The sequence below is a fragment of the Akebia trifoliata genome, chromosome 11, assembly GCF_017979445.1.
Source record: "Akebia trifoliata isolate Shusen 1 chromosome 11, ASM1797944v1, whole genome shotgun sequence".
NCBI classification, from domain to species: Eukaryota; Viridiplantae; Streptophyta; class Magnoliopsida; order Ranunculales; family Lardizabalaceae; genus Akebia; species Akebia trifoliata.
The window spans coordinates 47,182,317-47,210,313 of NC_141385.1; the positions used below are offsets into that span (position 1 = coordinate 47,182,317).

Sequence of the window (27,997 nt, forward strand, 5' to 3'; positions counted from 1 at the left end):
TCGTAAGTAATAAACTATCCCCTCACCATAGCAACCTGAAGCAAAATTTCGTAAAAATCATCTAACAACAAGTAACAAACAAATCAGTTTTACTACAATAATGTCATTTTTAACATAGACAATGTCCTTTTTCGTACTTTCACCACTCAAGTTCTCCTACGGACTACAGTCCTTCCTTCTTCAAATACTCCCCATAGGCGGGGTGCCAAACAATACAGAGCTCTTTCTTCGAGTTCTGCTTAGTCATCAGTGCTTTACATCTCCTTCAAACGATGTAACTCTGCTGACAATTAAAAAAATCTACCAAAAATCAAAGATTTCTCTGTAAAATCATCTCTTCTTCGATGTCTTCGATCTCTTCTTCTCTTCTCACCTTCACTCCTACCCACAAAAAGCTCTCTCCTTTATCTCCTCTTTCTCTCATTCCAACATTCCCAACTTCACGAAAAATATTTCCATCTCTCTCCCTACTCTGCTTCTCATCTCCTCAATCCAAACCTCTTCGATCCTCCAATGAAGCAATCTCCGAAACTTCCACAATCAATATCGACAACACCGACTCCTCTGACTCCACAACGTTCGTGATCAGAGCTCGTAACAGAATTGGACTTCTCCAGATCATCACTAGGGTTTTCAAGATCCTTGGATTGAGAATTGACAAGGCAACTGTCGAATTCGAAGGAGATTTCTTTGTGAAGAAGTTCTTTGTGATTGATTCTCATGGAAGGAAAGTTGAGGATCGAGAGAAGTTGGATCAGATTCAGAAAGCTTTGAAGGAGGCGATCAATGGTGGTGATGATGTTGCGGTTTCGTCGGTGCCTTCTAGAGGGATTGTTGTGCGGAAAGCTGGATTAGTGGCGAAGGCGGAGAGGATATTTGGGTTTATGGATGGTTTCTTGAAGAATGATCCTGTTAGTCTTCAGAAGGATATTTTGGATCATGTTGAGTATACGGTCGCAAGGTCTCGGTTCAGTTTCGATGATTTCGAGGCTTATCAAGTAAAGAAGTTTGATTTTTCTACTTCTAGTTTCAACTGCATTTGGTTTCTGAATTGTTCTTGATGAAAGAAGCTTAATATACATTTTTAAGTTTGATTTTCTATTTTTAGTTTCAACTGCATTTGGTTTCTGAATTGTTCTTGATGAAAGAAGCTTAATTTTCATTTTTAAGTTTGATTTTCTATTTTTAGTTTCAACTGCATTTGGTTTCTGAATTGCTCTTAATGAAAGAAACTTAATTTAAAATTGAACTTTAATTTTCTTTTTTTAGTTTCAACTAAAATTGGTTTCTGAATTGTTCTTGATGAAAGAAGCTTAATTTACATTTGAACTTTAATTTAATACTTTTAGTTTCAACTGCATTTGGTTTCTGAATTGCTCTTAATGAAAGAAACTTAATTTAAATTTGAACTTTAATTTTCTACTTTTAGTTTCAACTACTTTCGGTTTCTGAATTGTTCTTAATGAAATAAGCTTAATTTATATTTGAAGTTTGATTTTCTACTTTTAGTTTCAACTACATCTGGTTTCTGAATTGTTCTTGATGAAAGAAGCTTAAATTACATTTTAAGTTTGATTTTCTACTTTTAGTTTCAATTTTCAACTGGCTTTGGTTTCTGAATCGATCTTAATGAAATAAGCTTAATTTACATTTTAAGTTCGATTTTCTACCTTTAGTTTCAAATGCGTTTGGTTTCTGAATTGCTCTTAATGAAAGAAATTTAATTTAAATTTGGAGTTTAAAGAAAACGGAAGAGTTTTTAAAAGAAATTACAGAATGCAAGTATCAATGTAAGAAGGTAGACATGTTATCTAGATGGAGTCTCCTTCTTCAGGAAGGTTGAGTTTTTCTGTACATGTGGTAGTTGCTGAGGTGGCAATCCACTAGGAGGTTGGTATGCTTGACACGTTAGAACTCCCCATGCAACAAATTTCAGCCTAATAGAACTCCATGACAGGGCAAAAACAGTCAGATTTCTTGTAATTTTTATATTTAAATTATTTTAAAATTCAATGGTTCAGTTAATTCTAGTTGGATGGAGAATACCGTGCACTTCTGTGAAGAGTTCTGGAGTGTAGTTCCAGGAAACCTTTTTGCTGTGTAAATAACCAAATGCTCCTAAAAAGTTGAAATCATAATAGGTTGGTTTGTTTAGATATTCTGTCTTTTAAGTAGTTATTGGTTCCTTGTTGAGTTAATTTATGAAGATGCAACAAAGTACAATCAAAATTTTGTTTAGTAATAATATCTTTGGTTTAGTTTGGATTGATTCAGCCATAGTTTTATCAAAAAGAGCCATTAGAACTGTTGAAAATGGTGTTATAGGAGTCTTGGGTCATACCTCGTTCTGTTATATATGTAAACTAGAGTTCACCCGTGCCTCCGGCATGGACATTCTCTTTGGGGTTGGGGGGGGGGGGTAAAACGAAAAAAAAAATGAAATTGGATGGGTGTTATAAATTTTTTTTGAGGTTAGAGGAGTAAAAGATGAAAAACAATAAAGTGGATTAAAAGGAGTAAAAGAAAAAATATAGTAAAGTTGGAGGGGGTGAAGGGCACCCTCTTTGGGGGTAAGGGATAAAAGTGTAAAAAAAAAGTTGGAGGGGTATTATTAAAAGTTTTTGAGGTGAATAAGAGATGAAAACCAATAAAGTGGGTTAGAGAGATAAAAAGAGGAAATATTAAAGTTAGAAGAGGTGAAGAGTAAAGAAAATAAAGTGGGCCCCACATATTGTAGCTTGGTGGGATGTTTGTCCCACACAAAACTGTAGCGGATGGGATGTTTATACACAACTGTAGCAAAGTGGGTTCCACCATTGTGTTTTATAATATAGATAATGCCCCAGATATAAAGGCCATTATTAATTATTATCCCCATTATTATGGCCCTAGTTGTTTCAAATTCAATTCTTATATGTAGTCTCACCTGTTTAAGGAAAAAAATTCGAAGGAAAATTTTTCTAAGCTTCCATACAAAGCATTAACTTATTATTATTATTATTATTATTTTGAGACATGCGTGATATGAACACGCTTTGAGATGAAGATTCATTGCCTGGGCTCAGAACCCAATGTGAGCACTTATCCAAAGGAGGTGGCTTTATTTATGCCTCACAGTTTGTTTGATATGATGATGTTTGCAGGCATTATCTCACAGTGTAAGAGATCGGTTGATTGAGCGTTGGCATGATACCCAAATATACTTCAAGAGAAAAGATCCAAAGCGCTTATACTTCCTCTCTCTTGAGTTTCTCATGGGTATCATTCAAACTTTTGAGTGAGCATTTGATGTTTTGTTTGCTCAATGCTTCTCCAGTAAAATTGGTATACATGTATGACAAGTATTAAAAATAATTTCTCTGGATAACTAACTTTTCACTACTTCACCCACATTTTAGTTCAACTGGTGGAGTGAAGGAATGGAAAAATAATTTGATCATTTGGAAGAATTGGTTTATGGAAAAATCATTTCTTTTTAATTATCTGGACATAATATGGCTCTGGTTTCACTTTCTAAACGGTGAGGTAGAGTGATGTTATTGCTTCATTTGTTTCACACATATTGTCTGCTAAAAGTTTAGTTGTATTCGCTCTTTCAGGTCGTTCTTTGTCGAATAGTGTTATAAATTTAGGCATCAAGGACCAATATGCAGATGCGCTAAGTCAGCTTGGTTTTGAGTTTGAAGAGTTGGCCGAGCAGGTTAGGAAGATATTTGACAACTTCGTTCTGATTTTCTGAATGTACTTTGTGTACCTCATTTTGTGATATGGATACTAGTAAATTGGATCTGTGCCTGTGCAAGTTGCACTTGTATTCAACACCAATTCTATGTTTTTTCTTTCTATTTATTTTTCTGTTTAAGTCATATATCAATGCATGCAGCTCTTAGATCAAGCATGCTAATTTTTCATGAGGTACAAATAGATCTTGTAATCTATTGATGTGCATATACTCAATTCTCATTCCCAAGTCCCAACCACAGTGGCTGTTGAAACTTTGTATCCGTTCCTCTGAATTCTTTCTTCTATTTCGTTGGCAGATATAAATAACATTCTCTTATAATCAATAGTCCAAATGCAGCTGAGAAAGATTAAGTGCCTATCATTAAGATATTAAATGGAATGCCAAAAACAACATATAAAAACTTATATTCATGATCTCAAAGTATCGTATCAGAATGTATCGGCTAGTATGTCCAATGTTTGAACATTTCGATAGGAAAGATTCCTGAAATTAAAATTTTCGGCTTGTATGTTTGAATGTTTCAACTGAAATATTTCGAAATAAACCAAAATCAGAAAAGGACACAAATATAGAAAAGGCAATGGAATCTTTGGAAAAAACAGAGATTCAAATGATACCAGGAATCTCTACAAATTTTTTTTTTCAGTCCTTTCAAATCTCTCTCTCTCTCTCTCTCTAGGGGAATAGTTTTATTTTAAGGTACCTTTCTCATTGCAATCCAGAAGGAAATAATCCACAATCTTCTGATTAAAGTAAGGCATCTGATTCATTAGGCTACAAGCATTTGATAGCTTAACGAAAGTTGAAACATTAAACATACTTTAATACAATCTAACTTAGCATATTCACATCATATTGGCGTTTAATAGTACATTTCAACATGAAGTGTATGATATACTTGAAATAAGTAGTTTTAACAGTCATTTCATAATCTAAAATATGTTTTTTTTCCACATTATTTGTCATTAAAATATTGATTTTTATGAATGTTTCATTGCATGTCGGTGAATGTTTCATTTTTTTCCCTTGACTGAAACATTCCTCTGAATTAACAGTTTAAACCTTCCTTGTATTAGCAAAAGATGAAGCTCCTCTAATGTAACCTCAGTTATGGAATAAAATTTTCAAATGACCAATAGCCCTCTAGATGAGCGAGCCTCCATATTCTGAAATGATTTCTTGTCAATTATGATAATATATTATTTGTCTTCAGTTTACCATTGTTGATGAAAGACCAAATAATACATGGAAAATAAGCAACAATTACTACACAAAAATTGAAAAATATTTTGTATAAAGGGGATGCAATAGCCAAATATTTGGTTTCAAAGGTCTGTATTTGGAAAATAATAGAGAAATAAACATCTCAAAATAATTTTAGAAAAGTAAAATAAACTGGTTCTATGCATTCTTTTGGAAAACTTCAATGATGCAAGAGCATCCTATTCTGCATACTTCTCACGACTTCACTTATTGTATACACCACTAAGCTGTCAATCTTTATGGCTTGTTTGATTCTTTGCATACGCCAGGTACCCAATTTGATGCTTGGTCGGTCAATGGATCACTCATTTTACTTGTTGGTTTTTTCATCAGCAAAACTTAGTTTAGTGTAGTCTTTTGTTCTAGTCAACCCTAGGTTTGACAATTTTTTTTTGTGATACTGGTTTTACCCATACTTAACCCATCTGGAAATCCAATTTTTTTTTTGAAAAGTATAATATATTGATCAGAGAGGGAAAACAAGAAACAAAGATACAAAGAGGCCGAGAGAGTCTCAAGAAAAGCATCACAGAAAAGAACAACAAAGAAAAGAAAACATCTGGAAATCCATTTTTTGTGTTATCATTCTTTTTCTTCTCTTAGAAATTCTGAACTACTTCATTCTTGTCATAATAACAGTTATAGAAAAAATAACCACAGGGTACTAGTGGTAAAAATGAAGTAATACTAGTTCTAATAATAACAAATAGTCTTATTATTAGTTGTAGTAGTATCGTTATAATCATCACCTGTGACTTTTCCCAAATATTGAAGTTGTTATCATCATCCCAAAAGGTTAGACTATGATAATAATGAATGTGGAAAATTTTACGGGCTGCACGTTCCTTGAGATATGTGTCATGATAAATGTTTTTTCCTTCGGCATGATTAGCAATCTTCGGTTGTCTTCTCAGGTGGAACAATACAACTCCAACCATCTTCTTAGGTAGAACAAGGCTACAATGATTGTCTTCTCTGGTAGGGTTTTTTTGTTGGGATACCAGTGTGGTGCTTGCCAAAGAGACTTTGACAATCAAGTTAGAAGAGAAAAAAGTTTAAACATAGAATTATGTAGAGAGAGTGAGAAAATTCGGATTGGTCCCCCATAAGAGGAGGGCATCTCTCCTTTTACAATCCTTGGGCAGTTACGAATTTGGATGGTCAAATCATGATTCATAAATGCTTGCCCTACTTTCATCTTAGGTAGCACACTGCTACTCATTATTTTCATTCATTTTATAGCTGATTGCTCATGGTATGCGTGTCACGTAACCGCTTATTAGTGGTACATGTGTCACATAACTGCTAGCGATTTTATCACAACTTGTTGCATTAAACGGGACTCGTGATATGCCATGTGGCACTGCATTTGATCATGAGATCCTTGATCATATTAGGTTGAGTTGTTTCTCTAACATTGTTGGGTTGGAATCGTTCCTCAAATGTATCCCTTCTATCCTTTTATTTTTCGTTTTTATCTTGTAATAGATATACAGATCTAAATTATCATGTAATTGTTGCGGTACTTGTATATCAATAGAATTTCAGTTGTTATTTGTATGTTTGAGCCAATCCTTCCGTTAGCCACATTATATATTTAGTGCTTGCTGGTTAGTCTTATGTTTTCTGTCTTCTCGTGTTGCCTCGTTGGTTTTTCTTATTGGAAGGTCTCCTCGACCTCCATTCCTTATTTCTTTTTCTTTGTGTTGACTGAAGTTAACATTTATCCCAAAAAAGGACAAAACAGAAAAGTTTCTTGTTTTTGAATGAATGTTAGCACTTATTTTATTTTTTCCAGTTTCGAACTTTGAGTAACACTCATCCAATCAAATGCCTACAGATTTACCTTTAAAGTTGTATTTTGGGACTTTTTTCCTTGATTAATTATTTTTTTGTTTAAGGACCAATCACATTCTTTTTTATGCCTTTAGTTTTTTGTTGTTGTGTTCTAAGGAAGGAGATGCTGCCCTTGGCAATGGTGGCTTAGCTCGCCTTTCAGCATGTCAGATGGACTCTTTAGCAACATTGGATTTCCCAGCTTGGGGGTATGAATATGACTATATTTTCTCTTTAAGTTTCGTTTCCTAGGTTCAACAACAAATTGATGAAAGAATGATGTGGAACACCTTTTTTTGTAGACATTTTGAGATGCCTTCATGGCACCTAGTTGGTTAATTGTTTGGATTCTAATTCAAAGGTTTCTTATTTAGTTGGAACTTGGAAAACTGATACAAATCTTCTATTGGTTAGAAGTTTCGGAATGGGCTGATTTTTTGTGAGGTTGATCTCGTAACCATAGAGATCATCCTCACAAAAAATCAGCCCATTCCGCCAATTTTTACCATTAATTTGTAAACCACTTTTGATGGGGTTAGAAGTTTCGGAATGGGCTGATTTTTTGTGAGGATGATCTCTATGGTGAGGAAATCATCCTCACAAAAAATCTGCCCATTCCGAAACTTCTAACCCATATAAAAAAAAATTGGCTGTCGAACGGGACCCTATATATATTTAGAGGGTTTTATTTATGTCTTTTTATATTATCATTGGGTGGGCCATCACTTAATTAAATGGTTCACTTCTTTTTTATTTTAATTCATCATCATATTAGAATAGTTTACTTCATCCTGCACCAATTAGATAGCGTATCTTGTGGCAGAGGTGACTATTATTGATAAAGAGACCTATCCCCTACAAAAATAAGTGTTAAGAGTTTTAGCAATACAGGAAAATCTGGCAAACTGAGCCCTTTCTCAATCTAAGTTCAATTCATTTTGGATTAGGATCAGGGAGTTTTTTCCCATGGTTCAAAATTTCGTTTCATCTTGGAATGTCTTGGCTAGGATGTCTTGGTCTCAGCTGACCGGGATAAAACATCAGAGGTTTGTCACAATGTGTCTCCATTTTTCGCTTTTGACTTATTTTTTCCAGCTAATTACAACAGATCTTGGGAACTGGGACTGACATTTAAACCAAATTTCCAAGGATGGTAACTGTTTCTGGAGTTGGCTAAAATCTTGGAGCTGAGTAACTTTTCCTTTGGAGCATGCCTAATTTTTGTTAAAGTGAAAAGATAATGATGCCAATCCAGGCCACAAGCCATGTAGGTTGGTGGTTTGCTGAGTGCACGATAGTACAAATCCCTCATAAGGCGAAGGTTGGGTCAGATTGATGGTTGACTGATCTATTTCTTGTGTGTCGGAAAATACATGGCTCTTTGATTTCGGTAATATGCCTTATAATATGAGCTCATCTGACAAGTGGAAACATTTGACTTAGCCATATTTTTTCGAATTGTGAAAGGTTGTCATTGGAATGCTGGGTTGATAGGTTGACTTATCTATTTCGTGTGAGTCAGAAAGTACAAGACGACCCTTTGATTTCAGTACTATACGTTGCAAGTTACAATATGTGCTTGTGTGACAAGTGGAAACATCAGGCGTAGCCATATTTTATTGAATTGTGAAAGGTTGTCATTTGAATGTAGGTTCTATATGTCGTTCCATTAATGTAATTGAAGCCCTGTTTATGAAATGTTGCTCGACCCCGATTTTGACACAATCACTAGCCTATGAGGTCTGGAGCCTCTATAAGGGCCATAGCTTTTGCAGTAAGGTATTTTACTCTCCGTACATTGTTCAAATTCAGGCTCACGACTTGGTCACCCTTTCAGGAGCTTGAACAGTTCCGCTGTTGCATCATCTTTGAACAAAGACATCTCAGATGATGTCCTTGTTTTCCATTTTCTTTTCACATTTTCTCAAAACTAAACTTGGAAGATGAAAAACATATTTGATGCAGGATGGTGAGGGAAGAAGTGGAAAATAAGGGTTTTAAGGAATCTGATTTGGGTGATTTTGGAATTGGGTTAAGGATTTGGGCAACAATAGGAAAAGGATTTCCAAAACCCCAATTGGCTATATTTGAAATTATGATTAGAGGTAGATTTAGAAAATAGCTTAATGAAATAAGGGTTAATGAAAATGGAGAAGGATTAAGGGTAAAATAAAATGGGTTTCAAGAAATCAAGATTCAAGACTTTAAGAATTTAAAAATCATAAGGATTAAAAGAAAATCAATAAAAGAGGATTCTTGATGGATTCAAGATTTCAAGAAAATCAAGAAACAATAAAAAAAATGGAAAGTTGAGAAGATGATAGAAAAAATAGTACCTTGGAACTACACCAAGGGTTTCTTGAAATCAAACCAAGAATGGTAGAGAACTCACTTCACTCCATAAAAGAAACTCATTCTTTATTCATCAAATCTTCGTTTGAAAAAAAAAAGCCTAATACAATCTATACATAAAGAAAATAAAGTCAAGAATCCCAATTAAACTAAAATACCAAATAAATAACCTAATTTTGTAACTTTCTCTCTCCGAAGTTTCCAAACCTAATAAACTTAAATAAAAGACGAATTAAAGTTAGGAAACAGCCCCTAAATATTATATTAAGATCATGGGCCAATAAAACATCAAAATAAGTCCAAAAACATAAAATTAAAGTTCTAAAATAAAAATCTAAATAAAAACTAAAATCTACTCTTCAAGTTTTGATGTCCCCATCAATATTGGTTTATAATATCCAAGGTTGGTGATTATTTGATCTGGGATCTCAATTGTCAAAGAGTCTGAGGACCCCAACCATACAAATGTTACAAGCTAGATTAAAGGCCAACCTCACTCCTTATGCTTTGATTGATCTGTAGCATCCTTAAGGTTTTTTGACTGAGTGCTAAGTTGAAAGCCCAAGCCTTCAAGAACAGCTAGCAATCAGGAAGATGAAAAAGGCTCTTCTGGATCCTCTTATTGTCCTTCCATTAGGTTAGGTTAGCCCTTGTACATTTATCATCTATTGGGAATTTTCTGGTTCGGAAAACTCTAGGATGTCAGCTGATTGCTTCTTTTATTTGACCCATTGGTGCAGAGCTAGGAACAAATCCCGACAGACCTTAAAGGCCCTGACCATTATACTGAACCCATCTAGTATACCATAGAGGTCAAATCTGGAGCCAAGGGTGGATGAGTAAGTTTGGAGTGGGTTTGACATGTTTTGGCAAAAGTTCAACCGTGGTTTATGGAGTCTTCAACGATAGTGGAGAGCACATTCTTCCCTTTTCAATGTATCTTTGGCTGGTTTGGCCATAAAAACTCATTAGGATCGTGGGTTTTGGCCTGAGAGCCCCCCCCCCCCCCCCCCCCCCTCCAAAAATACTTTTACCTGGTGATAATTGTACCCAAGATTGCTCATGATTGGGAAAAAACTCAGTATGGGGCAGTTCTGCCACTCTCACCACCTGAGAATAAAAATCGACAATTTTCTCGTATGATGAGAATTTTCCGAACAGTTATGCCAGTCATCAATTTGCTGTTTCATTTTTTTACTTACTTTAAAAATCACTTTCTTAGTGCTTAATATTTGGATCTGGACAGTGGTCCCAGCTTTACTGAACTTAAACTTCCATATGTAAACTCTGCCTTTCCATTGTGTATTCTAATTTAGATGTTTCAGACTATTGAGGCTATCTTGCGTTAGTGTTTCCCTACCAAATGTTTTGGAACTTCTCAAATATGATAGGATACACATTTATTTTGCAGGTATGGACTACGGTACCAGTATGGGTTATTCCGACAGGTTATATTGGATGGATTTCAACATGAGCAGCCTGATTATTGGTTGAATTTTGGAAATCCTTGGGAGATAGAACGTGTTAATGTCTCATATCCAGTGAAGGTGTGCAAGTATTTATCCTTCTATAATCTTTGTTGGAGCTTTTCTCATGTTGTCTATTGTTTGACATATGTCATCCCCCCTCTCTGATTGGCGTTTGACATTTATCTTTGTATCCTTGAATTAAGCCTAACACTTTAATGGTTTACTCTTCGGTATTCTGCCGGATGAAACAGTTCTATGGGTCTGTTGAAGAGGAGCTTTTGAATGGAGAAAAATGTAAAGTCTGGGGCCCTGGAGAAACGGTTAGGCAGTCTGAATTGCATTTATTTTTTCCCAGGAACAGTTGTGTTAACTTTGATTTCGTTCCAAGTCTATTGCAGAAGCCAACTGGAAACAGTTTCGTTGAAGGTCTTGACTTATTTTTTGAAATACTGATTTGCTTTCTTTCTGATAGGTTGAGGCTGTTGCTTATGACAATCCAATACCTGGTTACGGAACAAGGAACACAATCAATCTCCGCCTATGGGCAGCTAAACCAAGTGGCCAGTATGATATGGTAATTTTAGAGTTAGTGTCATACTATTAATATTTGGTACTTATTCCGTTTATGCAATGCATAGTGACTGAGTGCATATTATCTGCATTTGATTTGCTATAGTTTTGTTTTAATGCTAATGGATTTGCCCACTGTAGAAGTTGGTATTTTTTTCTTTATTTTTGTTTCGTTTGTGTATGATTTTAGTTTGGGCTCTATACATTTATTGTATTTCGATATAGCATACTTTTGAAGAGATATAACTGGATTAGCAGATGTGGACACTGAAACTGTTGGAGATACTGAACGTGTTGCACACTTGCACCTTAGTAAGGACAATGACTTAGATCATAATAATCATTCACCATTATTTTATTTTTTTACCTTTATTTTCTAAAAATTTATCTTTCAGTGTGCAGTTGAGCATAGTTATTTCCACTGAACTTCCATCGTCATAGTCTACACCTTACTCAAATTACTTGGGTTGGCGACATCAACTTTCATTTAAAATTGATATAATTTATAAAGATTGTACTCTTTCTTTTCAAATTGTTACTATTATATTTTGGCAGGAATCCTATAATACTGGAGATTATATCAATGCTGTTGTTAACAGACAGAGGGCTGAGACGATAAGTAGTGTATTGTATCCTGATGATCGTTCTTATCAGGTATGTTTTTTTTTTAATCCTCTTGTGAAAATTGAAATACTAGTGTGATCTTTGGTATTCATAACATGTATCTTCAGGTATTCTTCCATTTGAACTTATAGATAATTTTGTGTATCTAAAAGTAATGTGAAAAAGATCAAATGGAGAACAATTGATTTGGGCTGTATGGGATGGACAAAAAGTTGTTCATGGTTTCGTGCCATCCTTATTGATAATTTACTTAAATTAGAATTGTGGACTTATATCTATATACCCTTTTCAATTATTTACTGATTTGCTATAACAAAATGCGGTCTAGAGCATACTATCTGTAAAGGGGCTAGCATTGCCCAATTGCATAAATTAGTATGACATCATTGAGTTCTTGAATTATCTTTCAGTTCATTTTTTTTTTCTTTCCAAGATTTCTTCTTCTAATCTTCACTTCCTTCTTCTTTGCTTAATCTATTCTCTTTCCTGAGATAAGTTACCAAAAACAAATGTTACAAGGAATTATGGAGTAAGATATCATCCCAAATTTAGTGACACTCCTGATGTAGAGTGAGCTTAAGTAAGAACTAGAATAAGTTAAAGATTTCTTTACATTGTGTGACAATGACGCTGTATCAGATAAGTAAAATGCCTCTTTCTAAGAATTTTCTGTGTCGAATACTCATGTGCCAGACATTTCGACACATATTTCCTACAAAACTCTATTTGTTCAAAATATTTTGTTTTCAGTAATTATGTATGTACTGTATAGATGATTTTAATAGATATCAACTTATCTAGTCACATTCTTTCCACATTGTATACTTACCTGAAGTGTTTTCAGAAATCTCTCTCAACCTTATGGAATAAGTTATGTGGATGAGTCGAAGTATTGGCTTTGTGTAGTGTCAGTGTGTCTTACACTGATCCTGTAGCATAGCTTTTGTGCAAATTGTTTTTTATAGAGCTCTATTGTTATTTTTCATTGCTTCCATTTCAAACTGTTGACGAGTTACTGCTGCCTTTTAGGGGAAGGAGCTGCGGTTGAAACAACAGTATTTCTTTGTGTCAGCATCAATGCAAGACATCATTCGGAGATTCAAAGATTCTCACAGTAACTTTGACGACTTCCCTGATAAGGTTTTTCCAGTTGAGATAGTTGATCTAGTAAATTGCAAGATCTCGTACCGTAAAGTTACATTAGATTCTATGGCAATGGAAATATGTAGTTAGGAAAGACTTGGAGTAACTTGGTCCATCATATCCATACTCTGATAGGACAGTTACTGATGGGGTTCAGATGTAGATGCCTGTTGCCATATCCCATTACATATTCATGAATTGGATGTTCGAGGTCTTGAGACACAGAAGGTTTCTTGATTCCTAGAGAACAAATTCACCACAAATGGCAAAGCCTTTGATGGGTTTAAGGGAGTATTTTTGAGAATTTTCTTTTCAATTGGGAAGCTATTTATGAGGGGAGGGTATAAGGGTGTGAGTTTCCATTTCCATCGTCATTTACCTTTTTTGTTTTCTTCTTTCCTTTAATTTCTTTGTTATAGCCTTATAGGTAGGTCTTCTTGATCTCCTTTTCCTTTCCCTTTCAACAACACTTTTTTATCTATAAAGAAAAATAAAATACCAAGATTGGATTATTGGCTCTCTCTCAAATTATGTTCTTGCTACTTAGATTAAGGATGATTTATACTATATTTCTGATGCTTCCTGCAGGTTTCTCTTCAGTTGAATGATACTCACCCATCTCTTGCAATAGCAGAGATCATGAGGATACTTGTTGATGAAGAACATTTGGATTGGAATAGAGCTTGGGGCATTGTATGCCAAATTTTCAGCTTCACAACTCACACAGTGCTACCTGAAGGACTAGAGAAAATTCCAGTTGACCTACTTGGCAGTCTTCTTCCACGACATTTGCAGGTGCATTTTAGAAGATTATCTTCAGAACAATATTTCAAGATCAGGGATATTAGAGATCATGCGAGTATTTAAATGGAGAATAATTCCCTTTGTTTTTGCCTTCACTGAATGTTATTTGCTGAAGCAGGTTCATGATTTTATTTTCACAGAAATATTTTTTGTAATGATCAGTTCATTTGTTGAGTATACTTTACTACTCATTACATTTCCATAAAGTTTTACAAATTGTCTTGTTTGCAGATTATATATGACATAAACTTTATATTCATGGAGGAGTTGAAAAAGCGGTTTGGTCTTGATTACAGTCGACTCTCTCGGATGTCAATGGTTGAGGAAGGTGCCATTAAGGTATTCAACCAACCATCACTTTTGTTCTTTGTTACTATACTGTGTCATTTTCTATAGGTAAGTAGGCTTTAGGGGATCGTGGGTAGGTGAAATACAATATGCTAAACCATCTAAATGCACTTTCTTTGAAGATTTCCTTTTACTCTTTCAGAACCATCAAATCGAATGTTCCTTCTAAACTGGGGATGTAATTGGCCCTCGTTGAACGTGCTCAAACCATCTTTTTTTTTTATCGATGAAAACCATCTCAATTGGCTTTCTTTTAGTTCATCACCCATTGGAGGCTTGGAGCTACTATTATTACATTTTCTTGAAGACATTCCTTTCCAATTTTTTCTTTCTTAGTATTTCCATTTGCCTATCGCAACATCCTCATTTCTGTTATGCATTAACACAATGCTTCTTGACCGTCCATCATTTAGCTCTATAAACCATTGCTGGTACTACTACCTCTTATAGAATTTTCCCTGTAATTTGATTGGTCAATCACATAGCACTCCAAAAGCCCATCTCCACTTTAACCATCTAGTTCTTATTCTATGGGCAACATTTTCTTAAATCTCTTCAATTTTTGCTCGACATTCCTCTTCATCGATTTCAATACTAAATTTGCATTCCACATACTTGGTTCTCCTTATTCTAAAGCCTTTGGGTCTTCAATCCCCTCTCCATCATTCTAGTTTTACTTGACTCTCTGTCTCATCAACTAATACTACATTATCTGTAAATGACATACACCAAGGCACATGCTGTTGAATGTGAGCAATCACTTTATTTATAACTAGAGAAAAAATAAAAAAGTTAGTGTTAGGTTCATAAAAATTTATTTCCTAACATACTATTTGCAGTTGATTTTGTCTGTTACCCATTTGATTTTACAGAATATCCGAATGGCAAACCTATCAATTGTCTGTTGTCATACGGTGAATGGTGTATCCAGAGTTCATTTAGAATTATTGAAAACTAGAGTATTCAAGGTAACTCTAAGCTCAATCCACCTTCTACTTTCATAAAATGACTTTGGTTTAGGAGTTACTTTTATCTTTGCTATTCAAATGGAATTTCAAATGTTGTTTGTTTATAAGTATGGTTATTTTCTAGTCTTGTTCTTGTAAAAATTAAAACTCTAAAATATGTATATATTTACAAAGTCTATTTACCTGCTATTTCGAAGATGACTGAAGAAGTGGGAGCTCATGTACTTAATGAGTTATTGATTTTTGCCTGTGATGGAACCAAAAGACATTTAAAATCTGAATCATGATTGCTACATGGACTCGTGACATTTGCTGAGCTTCGCCATCTATGTCTATAATTGGGTCTCTATTTTGATCCTAACTTTTGTTGAATACCTTTTAGTGAAGTGTACCAATTTAATATATAATTTGATGCATTGCACAGTTCAATAAAATCATCAAAACTTTAGTCAATTGTTGGATGAAGAAGGATTTGGGTATGAAGCTGAAATTTTACCTGGAGATAGTTTCTCCAATTAACTTCACAGAATTCTAACCGGGGAAGAAGATCTTGCACTTTGAAGATCATGACAAAACAGGGACTGATTTTATGTTCTGGATGTTTGAACAATCATATATTTTTGTCCTTTTTTTGATTGAGACATGTGAGTATATTTAAATAGCTATATAAGCTCATGCAATTGCAACAATTGCAGCTATTTTTGAAGTTTTTCTTAAGAGATTTATTTTCTATCGCCTTTCAAGAATTGCACCGAAACCCTAACCCAGGATTTTGATGCAAGCTTGATGGTCGTTGATTTTCTAGCCAAGATGGATCACATAAGAGGAGCCCACGAAGGGGAGGGCGTTAAGGACTTGGGGCTTTATCTTCATTCATGCTTATTCTTGGGTATCATTTTTGACTCAGGATCCAATACGGTGTTCCATTCCTATAAAATAGGTTAGGTGTCTACAAGGCACGTTTTAGTTGGTCTTTAAAACACCTTGGGCTCCTAATCAAGCTGCTCACGCGGCCCAATGTGTGTATGTCCTAATCAAATTGTGCCATGTAGACACCGTTCCTATCTATAGAAATGAGACACCGTATGGGATCTCGACTCATCATTTTTTACTTAACTAAGCATATGCTAGTCATGTGCCTATCATATGGAAATCTTTGTCCAGTTTTGTCTTACGTGTCTGGATTAGATTTGAATGGAGGGTTCAGATTTCAATCTAGTAGGGTTTTCTTAAGGGGTCTACTATATGCTTTGTAAGTCTTTTGGCATCAGATTTCATGTGAAAACAGAAGATATATCTGTTCTAAGAACTGGAGACATCCAACATCATATAGATCTCATCCCGGGTTCAAGTTTACCAAGTAAACCAGCATATAAATAAGCCCAACGGAACATGAAGAGTTGAAGAGAAAAGTGGTCGCGTTACTACCCAAGGCATTAATCTAGGAGAGCATGAGTCCTTGTCGTGTCATCATGTTGACTTCCAAAAAGGAAGGAACTCGAAGAATGTATAGTAAGATGGCAATGAACTATTAAGTTCCGATACCTGATATACTTCATGGTGCATGTGCTTTTCAACAAGAATTTCCATAGTGATATCATTAAAATAGAGGAAGGCTGTGAGACGTATGAAAGACTTCGTATAGGATTTGAGAAGGGCTCTATGATGGTTGGTGATCATTTTGGGCTTATTTCGTGCACCAAATTCCTTTTGGGATATTTGAACCAACTCTTATTCATTGGAAAAATTTTATTTACATACTTCGACGTATAATTCTAGTGTTGGATGTGTTTCGGGAACAAGCTTTGTATGTGAATTTGAAGAAATGTGATGTTTTGACAAATAATTTTTTTTATAGGCTATGCTGTCTCAGCTGATGGGATCAAGGTGGTCAAAAAGTGAAAGCCATTGTCAGTAGCCTTGTGCCTAATAATATTCATGATATTCTTAGCTTTCATGGGCTTGCCACATTCTATAGAAGGTTCATAAAGGGGTTTAGTTCCATCATTGCTCCATTGAAGATTCTTTGCGAGGAAATATTTTAATTGATGGAGGCAAAGGAAGCATTTGCAGCTATTAAGCAGCAAATGATGGAATCTTTACTTTTGGCATGGTTTAATTTTGAAAAAAATATTGAGATGCATCCCATCTTGGAGTAGGATTGTCTTAAGTCAGGAAGGAAAGAATGTGACATTATCAATGAGAAATTGAATGACACTTGTTGACTTTATCATATGTACGTTGTGGAATATTATGCTACTGTTTAAGCATAGGGATGTTGGTGACATTATCTCAGTCAACTGGAGTTTATTCTGATCTGATGTTCAACAGAAGGATAATCAATCATGACAAGTTGGTCGTTACACGAATTTAATTGTCATTTATTGTAAGGTGGAGTGACCAATAAGGCTGCTGATGCATTAAATAGGTGAACACTATCATTGACTACCTTGGCTACCCTATAGGTTTTGAAGCTTTCAAAGAGATCGATGAGGCGATATGGATTTTTAGGAGATAATATTTGAGATTTTACAAAAAAAAATTTAAATATCCAGGCCTTTTATCTTTCCAAGGGAAATAAGTTGTGCATGCTGAGGTGTTAACCAGGGAAAAACCATATTTCCAAACTTCATTGGGGTTTGAAAGGACACTTGGAGATGGAAGACTGGAACTTTGGAATGACACGTTTTTTGGCATATGTTAAGACGTGAATAGGAATGTTGGAAGGTGTTGGATTCTCCATATTACAAAGATTGATGCTGATCTTTATTCACCCCTAACCATTCTTAGGCTCCATGGGAAGATGAGTATGGATTTTCTGCACACTGATCTTTATTCAACCTTAACCTTTCCTAGGATCCATGGGAAGATGAGTATGGATTTTGTGCTGGGTTTGCTGAAGAGACAATATGGAGCTGATTTCGTTTTTTCTGGCACCATTTCTCCAAGATGTCACATTTTGCTCCATGTGAGAAGTGCATTGGATGGTTTGCTTCTTGTCAACTTATTTTTCTGGAAGATGATGAAAATACTAGGAATCCTAAGGCAATTTAATCAGTTAGTGAATTACTCGTAAGTTAGTTTCGGAGAAATATAAGTTAGTTTCAGAGAGAGCATATTTCTAGCTTTTGAAGGTCTCACAACATTCTAACACGAAAAGAAGATTTTGTGTTTGCATATCAGGCCAAAACTAGGATTGTTTTCTGTCCTTGATGTTTGAGCAGTTATATATTCATTAGTAGGGTGTTTTGGTCTTTGCCTTGAAGGAGGCATGTGAGTTTTTAAGTAAGCCATGTGAGCTGGATTTCTGTATCCATATAAACTAATGTAATAGTCACACCAGCAGATTCTGAAGTTTTTCCCGACACCCATTAAGTATTTCATAACTATTGAAGCACCATTGTGTGCTTATGTCGGTTTCATATTCATTTGTAAATGCACTCAATAACTAAATATCTTAAAGAAATCTCTCTTTTTCTTTTTTCTGTTGGTTTTTTGTTTTTGTTTTTTTGGCAATGCAACAATTCAACTCTTTTTTTCTTTTGAAGCTCCAAGTTGTTTCTATCTTCTTGACTTTTTTTTATCTGTCATGCAATTTAATGAAACTGTTTAATACTTTTCGTAACATTTTTACAGGACTTTTATGAGCTGTGGCCCCAGAAATTCAAGTACAAGACAAATGGTGTTACACAGGTCAATAGCACCAAGCCTCTTTAATTCGTACAATTTGGATTATGTTTTTTGGTCTATTTAATTGGATGTTTTAACATTTAATTTAGGATATCCAGGGATTTTCATGACTTTGAGAAGATATCTGTGGCCTGTCTGGCCTTCACAACATGTGATTGCCCTCAGAGCCGACAGATCATTAATCCTAACTGACCTAATGATCAACTCTGGTCATCTCTAGAATTCCTGACACAGACTTTTTCAGTTTTCCTCAACCTTTTTTGACACCTAATAAAGCCAATGCTGTGGAATCTACATAACAAATATACAGACGTTTCGGTATCAAAAACCATTATAAAGTGCTAGATGCTCTGACCATCACAAATCTGATACATAGACACATTCATTGGATTTACTCCATATGCCATGTGATACATTTTTATAAGTTACATATTATAAAGAATGTATTTAAATAAGCTAATATACCTTAAAATCGTGTAATCGATGTATGTGTGTGTATGTGCACGTGTTTGAATAGTTTAATGTGTTTGGAAAGGTGTGTCGGTATGTGTCTGACATGATAATTTCTTGAAAAATGGAGTGTCCTTTTTAGATAGGTTGGAATTGACCCAAGTTGGATCCGTTACTTTAGTGAAACATTTCTTAAACAGACTTCTACTGAGATTATAGGCACCTTTCACTAAAATGCACGGAAAGGGTATTTTCAGAGGACTTGAAGGCTAGAATTCGATTGTTTAAAGTTGAATAGGACCCTAGAAGGAAGATGCAAGGAAAAGAGAAAGAAGAAGAAAGATAGAAAGAGAAAACTACAGAGAAAAGTTAGTCTATTCTGTCCCTTCTCATTTATTTATTAATTTATTTTTATATAAAAATAATGACATCCTCATAACTCTCCAAATTACATAAAGACCATTCCATCAAGTAACTCAACTCCTCTCAACTTGAGCATAGCTATTTATCATGCCCAGCTTGATAAGAATTGATTCTAGTCTTGTCTTAATGACTTCTTTAGTGAGAACATAAGTTAGTCGTTTCTCAGTCATAACAAAAGGTAAACAAAGATCTTTAGAAACAACTTACTCATGAATGAAGTGCTTGTTGTCTTCAATGTGCTTAGTATGGTCATGTTGAACTGGATTTTGTGCTATGTTAATGGCTACCTTCTTGTCATATTAACAGCCTCATAGGAGTATCAATTTTAATTTCCAATCACACAATTGAATTTTCAGTTAAAACAACTCTACTACACAATAGACCATGGCTCCTTTCAATTAGTTTTTCCCCTTTTTTTTGGTAAAAACACTGTCTTTCATTTTACAACTCTAATTTTTCATTTTACCACTCTCTAGACTAGAGTCTGGGAATTGTGTTTCTTACACTTTGATGCATCTGGAGCTCTTAACACTAAATCACAGAGACATACAAATTGGATTTGGTATACTTGTTAATCATATGTGACTTTTTGAAAATGTGATGTCTCAGCGTCGCTGGATTGTGGTGAGCAATCCTAATTTATGCTCTCTTATCTCAAAATGGCTTGGAACAGAAGCTTGGATCCGTGATGTTGACCTTTTAATTGGATTACGGCAATATGCATCAAATGCTGACCTACAACAAGAATGGAAAATGGTAGTTCTATGTTGCTTTTATATGTATGCAGTTGTTCTGGAATCCAAATATAGTAATGCGCTGTTTTTTTTTGTGTGTATGTGTGTGTGTGTGTGTGTGTGTGTGTGTGTGTGTGTGTTGTTGTTAATGAATGGAATGAACTGATTTTAAAAAAATTAATTGCATGATCCAGGTCCGAAGGGTTAATAAAATGAGGCTATCTGAGTACATTGAAGCAATGAGTGGTGTGAAGGTTTGCTAAAAAGACTACTCCAGAGACTTGACTTCTCTGGATTTCCTTTATTTTTTAGAGGACGTTTTATACATTCAGGAAATTAGATGCTTCCTAAACGACTTCATTCTAGCCATGTATCACTTTCAATTGCAGGTCCGAGTTGATGCAATGTTTGATGTACAGATCAAGCGAATACATGAATACAAAAGACAATTACTTAATTTGTTTGGCATCATCCATCGGTATGACTGCATAAAGGTAGGTGATAGATTGATTTCTAGTTTTTCAAACACTTTATGGATTTGTACAGAAAATTGGAGATAAAATATAAAATTAGATAGTCAGGATTGTACTCATCAATAATGTTCTTTATGAACAAACAAGCAAACAAACAGATACTATTTCCTTATAAGTAAACTATCAGGTGGGATTCTCATGGATACTGTACCTATACTTCTCTGGATATGCTATTCTTTCCATGCTTCCCTTATTTCTTTCAATATATCTCCTAGGGCGTAATTGATTGTGGTTGTTGCTGCAATGCAGGCATTTGTTTGAACATATAGGCGTCACTATTAGGTGTTCAATTCCAAATTTGAGCTTTCAAAAAGTCAGAATATAAGAGTAGTATCATCATTTTCAATGAGAATAAAGTGCAATTGTTGGATATATCAATTAGTAGCATTGTTAGTGTATTTATCAGTTATCACAAATGGCAGGATGTGAAGGAGGCATATATTTAGGATATATCAATTAGTATCTTCTACATTAGAAAGTATTGGTGATTAGGATTTTTAATTTGAATGGTAAGAGTGACTTAGGTTAATTAGGATCTTTGTATTTAATTTACTTTCTATATCTTGGTTGAGACTCAAAATGGGGTACAAGTTGTACTCACCCACAACTTTGAAGTCAGCGGAGTTCAGTCTAACCAAACCCCCAACATTGGGAAGTTGAAGCAGTTATGAATTCCTGCGGCCCAAATGCACCCTCGTTTTCCCCCCGTTTTATTCATGTGTTCTCTTCCAATGACAGTTCTTTACTATGATATCTGCACATCTGTACCAGCACATGTCAATCAATATTAATGTTGCAAGTTCTCTACATATTGTATGGACTGTATGTTTTAGTTATTGCTTACTGTCTTGCTTTACTCATTTTGATTTCATTTCAGAACATGGATAAGAGTGTCAGGAGAAAGGTTGTTCCTCGTGTGTGCATTATTGGAGGGAAAGCTGCTCCAGGTTATGAAATTGCGAAGAAGATAATCAAACTCTGTCATGCTGTTGCAGAAAAGATCAACAATGATGCTGATGTCGGAGATCTTTTGAAACTGGTAAAAGAAGATAGCTGTGTTTGTGTGCAGGCATATTAAAATACTTGTTAGATGGATGATCCTAGCCAACTTTCTTTTATGTCAACAATACTGCTTAGTTGACTCGATTATTGCAATATCATTGATGCCATTGCAATGTCCTTGATCCTTAGCCAACATCTGTCTTTATAGAATGTCAAAACAGACCAAAACATTAATTTCATACTCTATTCAGTTAGGTAGATCACACGAGTTTTACCGTATTTCCTTGGATTAAAGGCTTTGTTCATTAAGAATTGAGGGCATTTCTTAAAACCTATTATGATTTGTAAATGTGAATCTTTGCAGTATTGATTGGTATTATCAAATCTGTGTTATCAAAGCAAGTTTGTTATTATTCTATCCATTATCCAACCTCCACTGAATGAGGCCTGAATATTTATTTTAGGTTCCATTGACTTGATTCCCAGGCTGCATGGGGGTGATGTGGAAAATCGTATTTCTGCTCCTGTTTTTTTTATCCTTTTTGGTTTGGTTTATTTTCATCCGATTGCTGAAATTTTATATTTTCTATTTTTCAGGTTTTTATTCCTGATTATAATGTCTCTGTTGCCGAATTGTTAATACCAGGGAGTGACCTTTCACAGCACATAAGGTTTGGAAATAATAACCTGCTGTTCCAGTCTTTTAGGTCATACCATCCTTGATTTTAGTTGCTAGGCTTTTCTTTATCTTCATCTCTCACTCCATAATTAGTAAACATTACCACCTGGCTAATATTTTCCCTTAGGTTTCTTTCCTTTTTTATTTATTTATTTATTAAGGTAGATTTTATTGCTACAAGGCTAACAGAGCCAATTATGTGGAAAAAGGGAAATGTGAGAGGATCTCACAGAATACCTGAAAGAACGGCACTACAAGGAAGCCCGGAGATAGCCTTAAAATAGGAGATTTACATTCAAATTCTTCCCAAATAATGGAAGACCACTTGTAGAGATGGACCTTAATTTTCAATATGACCTTGTCCCTGCTACCTCCTCTATGTTGAAGACTGTTATTTTGCTCCTTCCAAATAGTAGCCCAGAAAATAGCACACAAAAGATATCTCCACTCAGCATAACCATTTGGGCTGAACACCTTGGTCGGCCACTCTTACACCCATAGTAACAAAAAACTATGTTTTTTTTTAAGTCTTGTTTCAACGTGTTTTGTACCTCTAACAATTAAAACAATAAAAAATAAAAAAACTCGACTTATTAAAAAAATGTGTTTTTTACTTTTCAAGCACATTTTTTGTGTTTTCACGTTTTTTCAAATTAATAATAATAATAATAACCCCTGTTTTTTTTTACCTATGGTTAATTTCTATGATCTTATGATTGTCTGGATTTAGTTAGTAAATGTGGTTTAATGTGGGATTTTATCATAATGTCTTGATGTGATGGTTTTTAATTTTTTTTCAATAATATGCTATTTTGCTCAAAAGAAACAGTGATGGTTAGACTTGTTTTAATCATAAATGCACAATTATATGTTGAAACATGTTATCATGCATAGATACTCAATAGTGTGTGGTTTTTTTTCCCCAAAAAATATATTGAAAACATATACTAAATGTCTAATATATATATATATATATATATATAATATATATATATATATATATATATATATATAATATATATATATATATTGTAATTTATTTTGTATATTTATTGTTTTTCCCATTTTGTTCTCAATTCTTTCCCCTTTTTTCCATTTTATCCAAAGTCTTCCCTTGCCGTTTTAAACTCGTATTCCCACTTGGTGACTATGCTTACACCAGCTTTGAAGCACATCTGGATACCACCCAATTAGTATGTAAGAGCAAGAAAAACTCATCTCATACATTTTGAGCATAGTTGAAGTGGATAAGGAGATGGTACACTACCCCTTTGCACATTGGGAGATCTCTTGGAATGCAAAAACCCTTTTTAATGAGATGTATACTTGTTAACATCTCATCCCATATGGCTGTTCAAGTAATAAAAAAAGAAAAAGGAAAACAAACACTTTACATTGATCAATTATGTTGAAGCACTATGCAAATGGTGGAACCATTCACATTCTTTATTGTTGTCGTTTTTTGTTTTTGATACGTAGAAACAATTACATTCTCAGTTTATGCACTTATTTTCAGCAGAGGCCTAGAAATTGCAAGAATAGACTGAATGAAGATTAAAATTTTAGTCCATAGGTGTAAGCGTTGGGTTGGTACCTAGAATGGAAAAAAAATGGTCAAATTCAATAACTAGGAATCATGGTTCAGGCCATTTTTTGGTTTTGGGTTCACCAAGATGTGTGTGAAACATTCCTTGGTTAATTAAGCCAAAATAGGTGCTTCATGCACCATTTAGAGGAATACACTGATTTCCAAATGACCAAGTTTGGCTATTCTTTTGAAACTGATACATTTTCCGTCACGTTGATGTAGCGTCATAATTCTTTTGTAGCACTGCTGGACATGAGGCTTCAGGAACTAGCAACATGAAGTTTTTGATGAATGGATGTTTACTTTTAGCTACAGCAGATGGGTCTACAGTTGAAATTATTGAAGAAATAGGAGAAGATAGCATGGTAAGTTCCATCTTATATACGATTGATAATTAAAAGCTGAAATTGAACTGCTTCTAGATTATCTTCTCACTGAATATTTCTGATGTCAGTGTTTGTTAGTTTTCTTGATGTGTTAGTTTAGGAGGGTAGCGCTTTGAGATTCATGTTTGATTTCAGTATTGATATTTTCTTTTGAATGAAGTTATAGCTCTTTAGAACTTAAATATCTCAAATAGAAGTCAATTGGTAAAAAAAATTTCTTTTTTCCTTTCAATAGACAAGTGGTGAGTTAGTAGTGGGTGAAGGTGGGTTTTGAACCATGTCGTTGTATCAACATTCAAGACCTTACCAACTTAGCAAGATGGCATCTTCAACTTAATTGTATAAGATGATGAAAAAGTCAATGTCTAAAGTGACACTAGGTGGAGATATTTGGATGCCGACTTATTGAAGCTAAATTCTTATTGAAAAAAAAAGAGGCTAAATTCTGGTGTCTGCTCTATTGGCACACCTTGCCACACATTGATCAGGGGGAATCTTTAGAGATGGTGGCAGCTAGTGCCCTATCACAAGGATTGAAATTGTTCAATTAATGGAGGCTAACATTATTAGCATGACATGTGATACCAGTGCCATGGGTCAAAGTACCATGTTTCTGGAACGCAAGCCTCTAAATATTGGACGCATGGACACTTTCATATATGTAACCAATCTAGTTCCAGCAATTGGGATAAGGTATTGACAGTGATGATGTAGTTCTAATATTTCTCACATATGTCTATTGATTTATTCAATGATTAATTTTCAACATTTTCGTATTCCTGTGCATTGCATGCCCTACCTGGGTAATTGGAATACAGTGTACATAGTGATAATGAAATTGTAATGTTTTCGACATATTTATTGATTTATCTAATTTTTGTATTCATGTTCGTGACTGCATGCAGTAATATTGGATAAATCATTAAGTGAACAAATAAAAAGGTATCTTTGGTTGATGAGATTTGTAAGTTGACTTCGAAAAACTTATATTCTTTAATGTCCATTAAATGTGGCTTCATGAAGATTTTTATCTGATTGATGATCCCTTTGCACAATATTATTATTTTCCTAAATGAAATATTATTAATGCTGATTCTTGCAACTAATGGGATTTTCTGAAATCAATCTAAGATTAAAACTAGTTTTCTTTTAACTTATAGTTCATAACTTCGTTGCTGTTAGCATCTTTGTAAATTGCTACGTGGATTGTGTTAAGTGTTGTATGGGAAACTCTGATTTTGTGCTAGTTTTTTCCCTTTTCATTAGTTTGTATTCGGTGCAAAAGTACATGAAGTGCCAGCTTTACGCGAAAAGGGATCTACCCTCAAAGTACCACTCCAATTTGCACGTGTTGTTAGGTAAATCTTTAAGATTTATTTTTATTTTCTGTGGTAATTTGTTGTTTCCTTTAACATTTTTAGACAAGTTATTCTTTCTCACTGTCTTACAGTTTTTGAAGTTCTCAATCCAATTTGTATGTTTTTTATTCATGAAATTGGATAAGGAAGGAAAATGATTTTTGGACTGGGGTGGGTCAAGGAGGAACATGGCTCAGTTGGATGTCCTGGGCCAACATTAGTCTTCATGGTTTAAATTTGGTTTTACTGAGCTGAACTGGCTGGTCCTCCTAAAATAACTCAAGATATTAAATTGTTATGTCAGACACTATAGAATATGACTACTTCTATGAGAAGAGAATAAGTTATATGATGCCAACTTAGCTAAGTTGGAAAAGGTGTGTGGAGAGTTGATCCCACGACCTTGGGTTCAAACCCCATTGAACCCACTTTCACTTTAAATTTTAACCACTGTGCTTGCATAAGGCATAAAACTTGTGAGCCAGTGATTTTTACTCACTAATTATTTAAATATACAAGTAAATAGAGCGCGGAAATTTTTTTGTCATAAAAGAGAAAAATTAGGAAAGAGATTTCAAAAAGAAAAAGAAAAACTATGGCAATGCATAATTTCTCATTCCAAATTTTATCATCGAAATCCAAATTCAAACCTCATGAAAATCAGTTTAATTACACGATTTTCTTAATTTCATACTTTCTAAATTTTATTCCCTCAAAGAAAAAAGTAATGTAGTATGCGAAAAAGAAAGGCAATTTTAATGTTTTAATTGTATTATAATTGTCACATTTCAACTGCTTTGGAGAAGGTACCTTTATTGATTGTGAATGGTGAAAGTAATTTATATAGCTAAACTGTTTAATTTAATTTTCTAAGGTCTAACCAATCAAAACCTTTCGAAGGAAAGTTTTTAATGGTTGTCCATCGCTATGATTTACCTCAAAACTGGTTTGTTCCTGCACACTGAATCAATCATGTTTGTTTTACACACTTTCATATAACTTCTAATAGAGACAATATGGTCACCTTCTGCACAGTAACAATGTTTGGTTGCAGCCTCCTGAGAACAAGAGTACCTCTGAATTCCAATTCTTATTATTGATTTTTGATGTCTAGGATGGTTCGTGATGGCTGCTTCGGTTTCAAGGATTACTTCAAATCATTATGTGACACTGTAGAGAGTGGTGGGGATTTCTATCTCCTCGGAAATGATTTTGCAAGCTATGTAGAAGCACAGGTACCCCCATCTTCGGTTCTTCCAGAGTTCCCAACCCCATGTATGGTGGTCTTAAAATGGACTGTGACTTTATTTCTTTCTAACAAAATTCAACTGCAGGCTTTGGCTGATAAAACATTTGTTGATCAAGAGAAATGGACCCGAATGAGCATCCTTAGTACTGCTGGCTCCAGCAGATTCAGTAGTGATAGAACAGTTGATGACTATGCAAAGAATACTTGGGGAATTGAACCATGTAAATGTCCCTCCTGACTACCAAATACATCTTTAAAAAAGAATAGAACATAGCAGGAGCAAACTCCCTCTTTTATTCTTGAAAATTATCAATCAACAAATGGGTATCTCTGTAGTTCACTTGTCAATCTGGCTGTAGTCTATCAATCAATGCCAATCTCTAGTTTTCAAAAATGATTCAGCCCGGTATTTCCGTGGCAGCTTTACTTGATTTGAACACACCAGTGTGTGAGGAAGAGGAGTCGATCGGTTCCCTGGTATATGTTCTTCAAATGTAGACGTGTTATGTATTATAGTTTCATTACTAAATTACTAGAGGGTTTCCATTATGATAATGTTCGTTATGTAAATAGTTCTAAATCGTGGGACATCTTACATTCATAAACATCAGCAACAATCCGATTAGGGTCGTATGATTGGGTTTGTTATACCTCGATTAGTGTATCTGTGTAATGGCCTATGTATGCCATTCCATTACATGTTAACGTCTTTCTTCTCTCAATCCTTATGGAGAATAACGAAAATTGTTGCTTCAGGGTATCATTTGATCATCAATTTTATTG

General features: G+C 34.6%; 1 protein-coding gene across 2 annotated transcripts; it reads left to right on the top strand.

Annotated features, from left to right (window-relative positions):
* Positions 1 to 185: 185 nt before the first annotated feature.
* Positions 186 to 27,989, top strand: LOC147392194 (uncharacterized). Of its 2 annotated transcripts, XM_086457367.1 has the most exons (22): positions 187 to 998; positions 3,144 to 3,258; positions 3,600 to 3,700; positions 6,962 to 7,053; positions 10,608 to 10,743; positions 10,917 to 10,985; positions 11,138 to 11,239; positions 11,791 to 11,889; positions 12,889 to 12,999; positions 13,591 to 13,797; positions 14,038 to 14,145; positions 15,027 to 15,122; positions 18,759 to 18,815; positions 20,295 to 20,441; positions 20,614 to 20,673; positions 20,809 to 20,913; positions 21,830 to 21,991; positions 22,552 to 22,625; positions 24,463 to 24,586; positions 25,874 to 25,965; positions 27,080 to 27,200; positions 27,300 to 27,989. In XM_086457367.1, exons 1-22 carry the CDS (start codon positions 345 to 347, stop codon positions 27,450 to 27,452), a joined length of 2,985 nt encoding a protein of 994 aa, XP_086313493.1. In that variant the 5' UTR covers positions 187 to 344; the 3' UTR covers positions 27,453 to 27,989. The 2 variants fall into 2 exon arrangements, with proteins under 2 accessions (XP_086313494.1, XP_086313493.1); XM_086457368.1 differs by lacking the exons at positions 25,874 to 25,965; positions 27,080 to 27,200; positions 27,300 to 27,989 and adding an exon at positions 25,513 to 25,537 and having other exon boundaries at positions 186 to 998.
* The last annotated feature ends 8 nt before the right edge of the window (positions 27,990 to 27,997 follow it).

Coding starts and splice junctions, on each gene's coding strand:
- LOC147392194 (XM_086457367.1), top strand. CDS start 345: ATGTCTTCGATCTCTTCTTCTCTTCTCACCTTCACTCCTACCCACAAA. Junction 10,744..10,916: donor ATGTCTCATATCCAGTGAAG/GTGTGCAAGTAT, acceptor CGGATGAAACAG/TTCTATGGGTCTGTTGAAGA. Junction 20,674..20,808: donor AAGCAATGAGTGGTGTGAAG/GTTTGCTAAAAA, acceptor TTTCAATTGCAG/GTCCGAGTTGATGCAATGTT.